Here is a 14,325-nt window from a genome sequence, read left to right on the forward strand (position 1 = left end):
TGAGGCCATGGTGGGCAGAGAAAGGAGCAGGACGCCAGAGCAAGGCAGGTAGGAGGTAGTGGCCCAGTCCCCCTGGAGAGGCCCTTTGAGTGCAAGCCAGTGCTTATTCCTGTGCAAGGAACAGAGTTACATTCCACAAAGGAAACGTGCTTCAGAGGGGGCTGCTCAGCTAGAGGAGACAACCGGTGTCCTCCCTAGCACTTCTCCGACCTCTCCTGGCAACTAGGAGCCTGGACCTCCTTTGGGAATCCCCTTTGAGGTTTGCCTTGGCTCTAAAGGAGCTGATTCCAGTCAAATCACAGGAACCCCCTCCTTCTCCTGCAGGCCATAGTCATGCCCAAGCCCTTGAGAGAAGCCTGGCCTCCGGTAAAAAAGTGATACTACCCCTGGCATTTACGTCAGCCCAGCCTAGGGAAAGTCTCCTCTGCAGGCTGGGCTGATTGCAATCAGAAAGGGAAATGAGCTGGGGGTGCCCAGCCCCGGGTGGCATAAGGGAGGCCCTGCTAGGGCTGGGGTGGGAGAGCTAGTCCAGGACTGCTGACTGGAGTGTGCAGAAAAGGGACCCTCTGGCTTTCAGAGTGGGTCTCGGGGCCCCATCTGATGGGTCCCTGTAGACCTGTGGTCTGGATTCACTCAGAATGGGGCACAGTGATCAAGGTTGTGGCCCTTGGGGCCCATCCAACGGGGACCCATCCATATCTGCTCCTTCTTATTACTCACCCCTCTCACCCTCACAGGCCTGGTGGAATTTTCTGGGCTGCCCACTGCCAGCAGGGACCCAGACCTCAGTCATCATGGCAAACTCCCCTGACACCCTCTCTATGGCATCCTGTGTCAGATTCTGTCTGCCCATGACCTCAGTTGTGCTTCCGCTGGTAGCCGTGACCATACCGCGTGGTTTTGCCACTACACAAGGCAGCTCCGGGCTCCTGGCTGGCCAAGCAGTGCCATCACGCTTCACATGCTCACCTGAGGAGAAAGAGCTCCAGGAAAAGGGAGGTCTGGCCTCCTGTCCCACCCAGCTCTGCACTTCTCACCCAGGGCCCGCATAGCCTCAACCTGTGCACCGTCAGCTTTCTATCCCGTGCCGTGGATGTGGCCTCCTGGGGGCCCGTCTGTGCCAAGTGGACCTCCTCCCCAAGTCCAGTCTCACAGAGACGACAGATGGAAAACCACAGTTTAGAATAATAAGCCTGATGAGGAGAAAGCCTGGAAATGGGGCGGCCTCCCTCTGCCTGGACAATCAGGGAAGACTGAGGAAGGGAAAGGTAAGCCATCTGAAGGATGGTACAGAGCCAGACATGTTACAGAGGAAGCGCTCCCAAGCACAGCTGGGTGTGGGGGTGCAGACGTTCTGTCTGTCAATCTCAAGTCTCCTAGCCTCAGCTCTGATACCTGGTAAACGGGTAGCCATGTCATTCTTGTTATTTAAAAATGTATGTGCATTCAGTGCTTAACACTCTCTTGTTGCCCATGTGAAACACAAAGATTTGGGACATGCATTCCTATTATGTTGGTAAAGCCAGGGGCCAGGTGAGGGACAGACGTACAGAACCCTCAGTCCCACACTCCCCATTCTCAATGAAGCTGCCCCAACCGTGGGGTGACTTAGATGCCAGTAACACAGTGTTCCCGGGTCTCATGAACTGCTCTTCTAAGTGGTTGAGCCCTCATGCAGGTAGCTAGCCATGGAGATGATGTTGCCAGGCAGAGAAGGGGAGGCCAGGAAAAGTGGCTGGCAGAGAGTCAGAGCTGTCCAGGGTACAGCAGGACCAGATCCTGGCTGGGGAGGGGCACAAGCAGGCCCAGGTGAGCTCAGAGCCAGGTTGCCCACTCCGTCCGGTGGGCAGCAGCTCTTATCTTCCTTGGTGAGGTGAGGTGAAACCCTTTGAGAATGTTTTTTCGAGTTTTACTGATCATGAGTTCCAGAAAATGATGAATAAGTTGATACGTTTGTCATGGAGGTTCCCTATCAGAAAACGGTATCAGCCCATCTGGGGCCTCTCTGAACATCGCCCACCACCCCGTTTCCCGCCTCGCCCCACGCCCCATTCCCCCCAGTGGGTCTATAAAAGAGAAAACAGGCCGGGCCACTCTAGATTCCCTTCAGCCAGAGAGGACCACCTTAGCTCCCAGAAACTCAAGATGTGGAGATCCCTCTGCCTTCAGCTTCTCCTCATCTTCCTTCCCTTTGGCCTCCCCAGATCCGTGCCCGTAACGGTCCCTGGAGCCCAGGCTCAGGGCTGCTGCAGGTACTGGAGCACCATCTCTGAGATCTGCTCGAAGCTGAACGTGCACTCTGTGAGTAGCTGGCGACACCCTGGGTGTGGGCAGGCACGGCCTGGCAGTCTCAGGCCGGAGGCACTCATGGTTCTCTCTCTTTTCGCCCTGCAGACACCTGAAGACATGAATCTGCGGCTGGAGCTGCAGGTGAGAGCTCAGGCCCAGGGGCCCGCCGTCTCCCTGCCCTGGGCTGGGGCGTGTTTGGGGCAGGCACACCTGGATGGTCACAACTGGGCCTCACTCTTTTATCTGGCATCTTAAGTGCAGATCCTTTCATTAACCTCTTCTTTGGCTCGTGTGGGGGTTGTGTCGTAGATGTTTATTTCCTAGTATGGGAATTCTAAAATTTTATACTGCCAAAGCTGGCCTCCATCCCTTCAGGTTCTTCTGGTGGCTGGTTCATGAAGTTCTCCATTCACCCAGGCTCCTGGTGCAGCCCGTCTGGAGCCAGGTGGTGGGACAGGCCCTGCCTTGCCTGGGCTTTGCCAGAATGTGCCATGACCACCTGGGGCGGCTGGGTTCTTCCTGGTCTGGGGCAGGACGGGGCGCCGATGCGGAAAGTTGGTGGAGGTGGTGGAGGGTGCCGGTGAAGGCATCCCAGAAAGGAGGCAAGAATGACACCCAAGACCATGAGAAGGACAGCCGCTCCTGAGCCCTTCCTCATCGCTCTTTGTCCTACAGAATGATAGCCTTCTGATGGCTAACCTGGCTGCCTTCCGGAACATCTCAAAGGAGATCGTCATTGCTTCTAATGAGTCTTTATTCATCAGTAAAAATCTGGAGGATCTGGAGGTGTGTGAGGTTGGGGAGAGTCTCTCTGGCACTGGGTCTCCAGGACCCCAAAGGAGGCCACTCCGGGTGGGAGTACATGGCCTTTTCTTGCCCTTTTCTCAAAGAGCAGCAGCATTTTCACCCCCACCCCCGAGTTCCTACCCCCTCTCCTGCCACCCGCCCCTCCATGGCTGGGGACAGAGCTGCCACCTAGTCCCTTCTTGGGTATAGTAACCGGCAGGGGGACACAGGCCCTTCAGCTCCTAGTGAGACCCCTGTTGCCTTCCAGGCTTTCCCCAAAGTCCTGACTAACTGACTCTTCTTGTCTCTGGTCCACAGAAATTCCTGCAAACCTTGCCCATGCCCATATCCCAGGTAAGCTGCCCAGACTGAACATAGAACCTGCCACATCCCTCTACCTCCTTCTCACCTGACCCAAAATTTTCATTTCTTCAAAGAGAGAAGTGTACATCGAAGCAGAAGATTTTAATGAGTTCTCGGGGAAGCTGAAAGTCTTTTTGGAAGCCCTGGATGAGTTCCTGTTGGGCTTACTGAAGTGCCCAGAAACTTTCAAAGCCTCGTGTAGAAAATCTTAGTCCAGGCCTTTGCATGCCCAGGGCTCTGAGTTGGGTCTCCAGCCCTCCTCCTTGATACTCCAGTGAAAGCTCCACTCTGTCACAGATCACATTGACAATCCTATTTATGTAACAATTTATTTATTGTCCTCCCTATTATGGAGTTATTTATTTTAATAATGGAGCCCTCTTAGGAGCCTCTGAGCAAAGCTCAGAGAGGATGTGAAGCCATTTTCATTTGTACCTCAGATTTCAAATGGGTTCCTTCTCCTCCGTGAAAAATAAATATTTTATGAAGAGCTACTTTGTGCCCAGTGTTGCATTTCTAGCAGATTTCTCTGTCTGATTTGGGTTTGGGTTGCAATTTCCACACCCGCAGTTAATTTCTTTAATTCTGTGGTTTTGATTCTTTTCCGGATTCTGTCCTTTTTTTCTCCCCCTGGTATTCCCTGTCCCAGCCCCTGCATGGGCTCACCCAGGTCTTTTTCTTCTCCCTGGCTCAGGCACCACCATCAGCCCCATGCCCCTACTCATCCCTCTCCCCACTACTCACATCTGCCTCCCAGCACCTCTTTGCTCTGTCTACTTCTCATCATTCCCATGTGCACCCCGCATCTGGATCCAGACCTGCCCTCTGGAATTCCCACCACAGCTCCCAGGCCAGGCAGCTGCCATCCTATTTCCCACAGTGGCCAGAGCATCTGGACCCCTCCCTGTCTGCACCCTCCTGTTGCTGCTCTTCCAGTGACTTATGGTTAGCCCACTTAGACCAGGCCCCAGGAGAAACACAGCCTGGTTTTCTTCCTAAGAAAATCCCCACTGAGGAACCTTAGGGCTTCTTCCAGTACAGGGAATGAGTAATCCTTGCTACTTTGGGATCCCAGACTCTCAAAGTCCCCTCACTCCTATTTAAGCCTTTGGTCCTTTCTCACCCTTCTTGTCCTTTTCTGCCTCCTGGGAGCCATACCTGGATGAGAAGAATATAGTCCACGCCACATGACATGATATAGGCTCCCATTTTTTATATTCTAAAACCCTCCTTTCAGACTCAATAAAACACAACTCTAATGGCCAGACACTAAGCAAATGAAATGTTGTCTTCTTCCTGGTTAGCTGTCAACTAGAGGACGTTTGCTCATTCTAAACTACCTTCTCAAGAGAAAATGTCAGTTTAACAGGATGCTGCATAGGATTTTACCTGTTGTACTAGAAAAGACAACCAGCACCCAAGCTTATGCTTCTTTGAGCCAAGAAGACAACCAGTGGGACAGAGTGCCTTGCAGCCTTCTGGCCTCCCACAGTGTGTGGAGCAAGAATGGATGGTTTTCTAAGGCCTAAGTGGAAACCCAGAAGTTAGAAGGGCTTAAAGGCTCAAGGAGGAAGGCTACAGGGGAACCCAGGAAGAGACTATAGGATGACCACAGAGACTGGAGCAGGGGGCTCAGAAGAGGTAGAATCAGGGGTTTGCCCTTAATGGGGAGCTGTGGAGTAAGCAGTTTCCTGCCTGTTCCTTCACAGAATCCCAAAGGATGCACACACATGCCTGTGGGACCCACCTGCCACACAGAGCCTCGCAGCTGGACAAGTCCAGCCTGAAAACCAGCAACAGGTAAGAGGATGACAACAGTGCCCGTCTGGTAGGAGATAGGGTCTCTTTCCATCCTCCTCGCTCCAATAGGCCAAGGAAGAAAGGGTCCTGAAGAGGGAGGGGAGAAGACAAAGATGCGGCCATGCCTGCCTCCACCCCCACCGTGGCAGCTCTCTGTGGCAGAACTGGCTGGCCTGGGGGACGGGGAGAAATGAGTGTCACCCTGGCTCCAACCTGCACCCGATTTTCTTTTATACTGTAAAGGACTTGAGTTTGGGAACCTGCTCAAGAAGTTGACCAGAGTCAGGAATGGCTGGTGGGAAGGGACACAGATGAAGGCAATGATTGAAAAAGGTACAAGTGGCGTTTTGTGCATGCCCGCCTCCATGGTCCAGTCATTCTGCTGCCACTGGCAGTCAGAGCGCGCTCCCCCCTGCTGCTCGTGACCCCTGTGAAGCCCCCTCCACACTCTTCACCCAGCCCATTGCTTCCATGCGTCTTCCTCCTAGTTCAAATGCCTGGACTAGCTTGTTCTGTAGATCTGTCAGGTACCGACGCAGGAGGAGGTTCCCTGAGACAAGAGGACAGCTTGCGTACACCCATTTTCTCCTCTCTTTCTCCCTCTGACTCACACAGGGCCTCCTCTGGCCACTTCTTTTGGGAGCTTCAGCTCTTTAGCTCCGGGACTGTTACCCTCTCTGTGCTGTGCCTGAACGGTGGGTCCTGTACCTCCCTGTCCCCTCCTCCCCTCTGCACACAGGACCCTGTATTTGGCTTCTTAGGTATCTTATCTCTAATTTGTGGGAGTTTAGGTTAAAACATTTGCCTGATTATTGACCACTAACATTTTCCAAGCACCTCCTTGTGTATTGGGTCCCATAGGTTTACAGCAGACTCTTTCAACTCTGAGAACTTTTTCCAATTTAACTACTGAGTCTCAGTCTTATCATTCCAGTGAACAAGTCTGGTGCTCCACGAGGCTGGGGTGAGTTGAGGAGGCCTGTGGCCTGGAGTGCCGCACTGTATTTCCGCCCAGATGTCCCTGCCACAAGGTTATAGACAGCAGGTTAGAAGTGGAGTTGGAGCCTTGGGTCTCTCTAGTCCTGGTAAGTTAATTGTCCTGGCCTCTCTAATGACCCTTTTTTTTTTTTTAACTGCAATTGCCTTAGTTCCTCACTTTGAAACATCTAGTCTGGATTTGTATGCTAGCATTCATACAGCTATCTTTGTCCATATTGGCGGCTATAACAGAATGCTGTAGACTGAGTGGCTACAAAAGCACAGAAATTTCTCTCTCACAGTTCTGGAGGCTGGGCAGGCCAACATCAAGATGCTGACAGATTTGGGGTCAGATGAGGGGCTCTTTTCTGGTTCATAGATGGCTATCTTTTCACTCTAACCTCACTTGGAAGAAGAGGCAAGAGAGCTCTCTAGGGCCTCGTTTGTAAGGGCACTAATCCCATTCATGAGATCTGTGCCCTCATAACCATCACTTCCCAAAAGTCCCACTTCCAGATACTCAAACACTGGGGATGAGATTTCAACACACAAATTTGGGAGAGACAAAAACATACAGTCTACAGCAGCAGCATTGGTTACAGTAGCCAAAGCACCCCAAGTGTCCACCAACAGCTGAATGGATAAATGAAATACAGCCTATACATACAATGGAATATTGTTCAGCCCTAAAAAAGAAGGGAATTCTGATACATGCTGCCATGTGGATGAACCTTGAAGACATTGTGCTAAGTGAAAAAAGCCAGAGACAAAAGGATAAATATTGCACTCCACTTTATGAAATATTTTTAGTAATCAAAAATTTTTTAAGATTTTATTTAGAGAGAGAGAGAGAGAGAGAGAGCATGCACACGCCCTAGCAGGGGGAGGGGCAGAGGGAGAGGGAGAAGCCGACTCCCCGCTGAGTGCAGAGCCAGACGTGGGGCTTCCTCTCGCAACCCTGAGATCATGACCTGAGCTGAAATCAGGAGTCAGATGCTTAACCGACTGAACCACCCAGGCGCCCCAATAGTAATCCATTTATAGAGACAGAATATATAAGGATAATTGCCAGAAGCTGTGTGTAGGGGAGAATGGGGTGTCATTGTTTCACGGGTACCAACCTTCATTTTGGGATGATGAAAAAATTCTGGAGATGGGTGGTGGTGAAGTTTGCACAGCAGTATGAATGTACTTAATGTCACTATACTGTGCCCTTATAAGTGTTTGAGATGATAAATTTTATGCCATGTATATTTTACTACAATAAAAAAAATCTAGTCTGGGTGTTTTCTCAGTAGAGCCTGAGAGACTTCCTGAGTCTCCCATGGCCCAGATTGGTCAGTGTAGCAACAGGGCTCTCCCAGCGCCAATCCCAGGGCTCTCTCCACCCTGGTCATCCTCAGCCTGGGGGCCCTTGGCTTCTTGCCAGCCTGGTAAATGGCTCTTCGTATTGAGACTCAGTTCCTGATCCCTCCACCGTACAGCTGTCTGAACCTCCTCGCCCCCCCCCCCCATAGGGCACTGCTTGCCTTCCTGTATAGCCAGGCTACACAGACCATCCTCTCTGTGTTTATGAGAGCGTGTGTACCGATGGAAATGGTGAGCCCTATCAGCTTCCTCCCCGTGCCCTAGGAGGCCTGTGTGGGGACTGGGGGATGGGTCTGGGAGTCCTGGGCTTGGACACCAGGCAGTCTGGGTACCAAGCCAGTGGAAGCACCCCATGAAGACGGCTCTAGAGGCTGGCAACCTGTTGCTCACAGCAGGATCTGGCAGAGCCCCGGGTTCCCCTTGCAAATTTCTACTCTTTACAGTTGACATTTGGGAATGTTGGCTAAGTAAATTTAGATCTCCCACAGACTACCCTCAAGGTGGGAGGAAGAGAGGCTGGTGGAAAAGACCATGGTTCTGCCATCTTGCCAAACCCTCTTCACTCTGAAAGTTTTTCTAGTTCTCTTTGGTTTTCCAGTATTTTAAGTGCAAGAAATTTCGTTGATTTTATTGTGTTTTACATTTAAAAATGGAATATAGAGCATGCATACAGAAAAGGGTATAAAACATGTACGCACAGCTTAACAAATAATTATAAAGCAATCCCCTTTATCACCAGTGCTCGTCAAAGGAAAGAACATTGCCCAAACTCTAGAATTCTCCCCGCATTTGCCTTCTGATCATGGCTTCCTCCCCTTTGGGGATGATAACCTATTAGCCTCTCTTATGATGATCAATTTCTTGGTTTTCTTTTAGTTTTGTCACCTTCATATGTGTTCCCAAACAATATAATTTAGCTTCTCCTGCTTTTAAACATTAAGTGAAGGGAGTCGAGTTGTTTCTAGTTTTTATTGCAAACAATAAATCTGCTATGAATATTATCCTGGTGCACGTGCACATATATTTATTAGAGTAGATGAACCTCCATCACCACCACCACCAAGATATCCATGTCTTAATCCCTGGAACCTGTGAATTTGTTACCTTACTTTTGCAGAGATGATTAAGGATTTTGAGATGGGAAGATTATCCTGAATTATCTGAGTAGGCCCAATGGAATCACAAGGGTTATGAGAGGGATTCAGGAGGGTAAGAGCTGCAGAAGGAGATGGGACGCTGGAAGCAGGGGTCAGAGATAGAGAGAAAGATTTGACAAGGCTACACCAATGGCCTTAAAGGTGGAGAAAAGAGTCATGGGCAAGGAATGCTCGGAGGCTTCTAGAAGCTGAAAAATTTGAAGAAATAGATTCTTCCAGAAAGAATGCAGCCCTGCAATACATTGATTTTAAAACTTCTCACCTCTAGACGTGTCAGATAATAAAATCTGTGTAATTTTAAGCCACAAAGTTTGTGGCTTTGTGTGTGTATACACACATCCTAGGTGTGGAATTGCTGGGTCTTGGAATATATTCATCTTCACCAGATAATAACAAACAATTTCACAATGTCGTACAATTTACATTCCCACCAGCAGTGTTTGAGAATTCCTGCTGCTCCATGTCCTTGCCAACATGTGATATTCTCTGAAATTGTCAGGCTTTTTAAATTTATACCAATCTGAGAGGCATAAGTGATGTCTCACTGTGGTTTAAATTTGCCTTGTCCTGATTACTAATTACATGTTTTTCGACCTTTTGGATTCCTTGTATTCTGAAGTCCCTATTCAACATTTTGCCCATTTTTTTCCTGGGATTTTATGCAATTTTCTTATTTGCAGGATTTCTTTAAATATTCTGGATACTAATGTTTGTGGATTATACATGTTGCAAATATCTTCTCTCGCTCGGTTTCTTATCTCGTCACTCCATGGTATCTTTTGAGGAACCAAAGTTCTTAGTTTTAATATACACATCTTCCTCAACCTACGATGGGGTTATATCCCGATAAACCCATAATAAGTTGAAAATACCATTTTATACACCTAACCTACTAAATGTTGTAGCTTTGCCTACCCTACCTTAAACATGCTCAAAACACTTACGTTAGCCTACAGTAGGGCAAAAATTATCTAACGAAAAGCCTATTTTATAATAAAGTATTGCATATCTCATGTAATTTATTGAATACTGTCCTGAAAGTGAAAAACGGAATGGCAATGTGTATATTGGTTGTTTACCCTCGTGATGGGGTAGATGAATGGGAGCTACCACTTCCCAGCATCAGGAGAGAGTATCCTACTGTACATCACGATCCCTGGAAAAGATGCAAAGTCGAAATTTGAAGTATGGTTTCTGCTGAAGGTGTATCACTTTCCACCATCATAACGTAGAGAAATCCTAAGTCAAACTTTTGTAAATTGGGGGCTGTCTGTAGCCAGATCTTTTCTTTATGGGTAGTGCTTTTTGCATTTTCTTGGGAGTTCCTTCCTTTTCCACCTCAAGGCCCTGAGATTTTCTTATATACTATGTAAGAACTTTATAGTTTTGCTTTCCACATTGTTGTCTTTAATTGACCTGGGATTGCATGAGGTAGGGCTCTGATTTGATTGTTTCCATATTAATACTCTATTTGTCCCAGCACCATTTTTTGAGAAGATTGTCCTTTCCCTGTTGATTTGCATCACTATCTCTATCATATTTTAAGGGCATATGTGTGTATATATATACATACACACACATATGTATATATATGTGGGTCTCTTCCTGGATGTTTTATGCTATTCCATTGGTCTATTTGTTTCCTCTTGAACCAATATCACTCTGTCTTAAATATTATAACTTTATAATACATCTTGGTATCTGGTAGAGCAAGTTCTCTCCCTTGTCCTTTTCCTTAGGAGTGTCTTGGCTATTCTTTATCCACAACAGTTTTAAATTGGCTTGTCAATTCCCCCCCACACACACACACCACCACCACACAACCAAAACTGCTGAGACTTCGGGATTGCATTGATTCTATAAATCATGGGGTGCCTGGGTGGCTCAGCTGTTAAGCGTCTGCCTTCAGCTCAGGTCATGATCCCAGGGTCCTGGGATCAAGCCCGCATTGGGCTCCCTACTCGGTGGGAAGCCTGCTTCTCCCTCCCACACTCCCCTTGCTTGTGTTCCCTCTCTCACTGTCTCTTTCTGTCAAATAAATAAATAAAATACTTTAAAAAAATAATATCTTTTGGGGGCGCCTGGGTGGCTCAGTCGTTAAGCATCTGCCTTCGGCTCAGGGCGTGATCCCGGCATTATGGGATCGAGCCCTGCATCAGGCTCCTCCACTGGAGCCTGCTTCTTCCTCTCCCACTCCCCCTGCTTGTGTTCCCTCTCTCTCTGGCTGTCTCTCTCTCTCTGTCAAATAAATAAATAAAATCTTTCAAAAAAATAATATCTTTTTAAAAGTTCATATTAATAAATGTCATTTTCTTGTGTAGAGAAACATGATTCGTTTTTATAGATTGATTTTGTCCCTAGAAAATTTATAAACTCTTATCAATATTAAAAACTTCATTTATAGCTCTTATTGGATTTTATATATATATATATATATATACAAGTTTATCATCTGTGAATAGGGACATTTTGTTGCTACTTTTCTAACTTTTATGCCTTTTATTTTTGTTTATTATGTGGGCTAGGACATTCTGTACAATGTTAAATAAAAGTAGTGATAGGCATCATTGTCTTGTTATAGATCTAAAGGGAAAGATTTCATCGTTCTAGCATTGAGTATGTAGTTTCCTTTCAGTGTACAGCAGATATCCTTATCAGATTAAGCAAGTCCCTTGTATTCCTAGGTTTGTTGAGGGTTTTTATCATGAATGGGAGTGGATTTTATCAAATAAATTTTTCCACGTATTTTGAGATGATCATTTGTATTTTTCTTTTTTAATCTGTCTATGTGGTGAATCACATTAATTTACTTTCTAATGTTAAAATAACTCATGTTCCAGACAAACCCAACATGGTCATCACATATTCTTAAAATTTTTACATATTGCTAGTTTGTGTATCCTAATTTTTTTTTTTTGGATTTTTGCATCTATGTTTGAGAGTGAGATTTAAGGAAATGTATGTCCTGATACGCCTGGGATAACTTCTGTTTATACTTGTCTTCCTGGCAGCATTATTAATAGTATTGCCTTTCACTCTCAGAAGTGCCCTGTTTTGGATGATAAAGGAAATGATCAGTCTAGTAAGAATGACTCTGATGCCGCCTTCTCATACTGTCTGTCTGGTTTTGGTATCACAGCAGTGTTTCCTCATTTTATATTTTCTATAAGAGTTTGTATAAGATTGAAACTATGTCTTCTTTGAATGTTTGGTAGAATTCACTGCTGAAGCCATTTGGGGTCAGATTTCTTACTGGATCTGTTATTTTATTCTTTTTTAGATTTTATTTATTTATGTGAGAGAGCATGAGCAGGGAGAGGGGCAGAGGGAGAGGGAGAAGCAGACTCCCCGCTGAGTGGGGAGCTCAACTCAGGGCTTGATCCCAGGACCTGAGATCATGACCTGAGCCAAAGTCAGACGCTTAACCAACTGAGCCACCTGGGCACCCCTGAATCTGTTATTTTATAGGTTATAGGATTACTCATGTTTTCTGTTTCTCCTTGAGTCAATTTTGAGGTTATAATTGTATACAGATTTGTCTACTTTTTCTAAATTATGTTAACATATGACTTTTCAAAATATGATCTTATCTTTTTAATGTTTGCAGCATCAGTGGTGACCGCCCTGATATTGGTTATTAATTCTTCTCTCTACTTTCTTTATTATTTCACTAGAAGTTTGTAAATTGTTTTCGTCTTTTCAAAAAACCAGCTTTCACTTTTGTTAATCCTTTCTATTGTACGTTCATTTTCTATTTCATTACTGTTTGCTCTCTATTATTTCCTTTCATGCATTTTCTTTGGATTTATTTTGCCGTTCTTTGTTGGCGTTCTTGAGATGGATGCGTCATTTGTTATTTTTCACTCTTCAATCTTTTCTAATATATGTACTTAAGGCTCTAAACCAAAACTTTTTTTCTGTAAAAGACCAAGTAGTAAGTATGGTTGGCTTGGCAGATTTCTTTCAGAGCAACTTGATTCTGCCATTATAGCACAAAAGCAGCAACAGGCAATAAATAAAGAAATAGAAGTGACTGTGTTCCATTAAAACTTTATTTGCAATATTAGGCTGTGGACTGGTTTTGGCTTGTGGGCTGGATTTTGCCAACCCCTGCTCTAAACTTTGTTCCATGGACTGCTTTAGCAACATACCATAAATTTTGATAAGGGATTTTGTTATTCAGTTCAAATATTTTATTTCTTTTTTTTTTTTAAAGATTTTATTTATTTATGTGACAGAGAGACAGCCATCGAGAGAGGGAACACAGCAGGGGGAGTGGGAGAGGAAGAAGCAGGCTCATAGCGGAGGAGCCCGATGTGGGACTCGATCCCGGTAAGCCGGGATCACGCCCTGAGCCGAAGGCAGACGCCCCAACGACTGCGCTACCCAGGCGCCCCCAAATATTTTATTTCTATTCTGAATTCTTTGACATGTGGGTTATTTTTGAAGTGTATTTCTTAATGTCCAGGTATTTAGGGATTTCTAGTTTTCTTTCTTTTTTCTTTTTTTCTCTTTCTTTCCTTTTTTGTGCTACTGATTTCTTCTTAATCATAGTCAGAGAATATGCTATCAGTGCTGTGCAATAGAAATATAATGCAAGTCACAAATGTAATTTAAAATTTTCTAGAAATCACATTTTAAGAAGTACAAAGAAGCAAGTGGAAATTGATAAAGTGTTGTATTTAGCCTTATATATCCAAAATAGTATCCTTTCAACATGTAATTAATATAAAAACTATTATGCCATATTTTAGATTTTTTTGGTACTAAGTCTTCAAAATACAGTGTGTATTTTACATGAATAGCACATCTTAATTAGGACTGGCCACATGTCAAGTGCTCAGCATATGCCCAGTGGCTACCATATTAGGCAGTGTAGCTTTAGATGATGTCATTCTTGGAAATTTGTTAAGACTTACTTTATGATCTAGCATATGGTCAATTTTATAAATGTTCTATGTATATTTGAAAATAATCTGTACTGTAGTTATTGGATACAGCATTTTGTACAAAATCCATTTATCAAAATGTCCATTTGTTAGGTTTCTCACTATGTTGTTCAAATCTTTATCCTTACTGAATTTTTGGAATTCTTCATATGTTATTCGGTCAGTCACAGAGTGGTATGTGAAAATCTTCCACCGTCATTGTGAATTTGTCTAATTATCCTTGGAATTCTGTCAGTTTTTCTTTACACACTTTGAGTTAATGCAGATAATACTTAAATTTTATCTTCTTGAACTAAATAGTCCATTTTTGTAAAGTGACACTGAGCGTTAAAAATTCTTTTGTTTCTGAAAAGATGTTTGCCTAAAGTCCATTTTGTCTCACTTCACTTTCTTTTGGTAATTGCTTGCATGGTGTACCTTTCTCTAGTCTTTTACTTTCAACTTCTCTTAGGTTTTAGGTGTGTTTCTCATTCCGTTTTTGAATTCAGTCTGACAATCTTTATCTTTTGCCTGGAGTGTTGTTTTTGATTTGAATGTGATAGCACGGTTATATTTTGGGTAAACTTATTATCTTATACAGGACTTCCATTTTTCCTGCCTATTCTATTTCTTTTTGTTGTTGTTATTTTGGATTA

The 14,325-nt window shown here is 45.1% G+C and overlaps 1 protein-coding gene across 10 annotated transcripts in view; it reads left to right on the forward strand.

Annotated features, from left to right (window-relative positions):
- LOC148110129 (interleukin-3-like) overlaps positions 1 to 14,325 on the forward strand; it is a 194,441-nt gene that overhangs the window by 175,048 nt on the left and 5,068 nt on the right. For 5 of the 10 annotated variants that reach the window (XM_087862306.1, XM_087862304.1, XM_087862307.1 and 2 more), the window contains 5 exons: positions 2,205 to 2,301; positions 2,395 to 2,430; positions 2,965 to 3,075; positions 3,394 to 3,429; positions 3,513 to 5,216. In XM_087862306.1, coding sequence (XP_087718432.1) covers positions 2,205 to 2,301; positions 2,395 to 2,430; positions 2,965 to 3,075; positions 3,394 to 3,429; positions 3,513 to 3,650 — 418 coding nt within the window. In that variant the 3' untranslated portion in view covers positions 3,651 to 5,216. Of the gene's footprint in view, positions 1 to 2,204; positions 2,302 to 2,394; positions 2,431 to 2,964; positions 3,076 to 3,393; positions 3,430 to 3,512; positions 11,094 to 14,325 lie in introns of those variants that run through there. The other 5 variants (XR_015724579.1, XM_087862310.1, XM_087862311.1 and 2 more) reach the window with 5 other exon arrangements.

Source organism: Ursus americanus, chromosome 5, assembly GCF_024610735.1.
Source record: "Ursus americanus isolate L20-20 chromosome 5, mUrsAme1.1.p, whole genome shotgun sequence".
Taxonomy (NCBI): Eukaryota; Metazoa; Chordata; class Mammalia; order Carnivora; family Ursidae; genus Ursus; species Ursus americanus.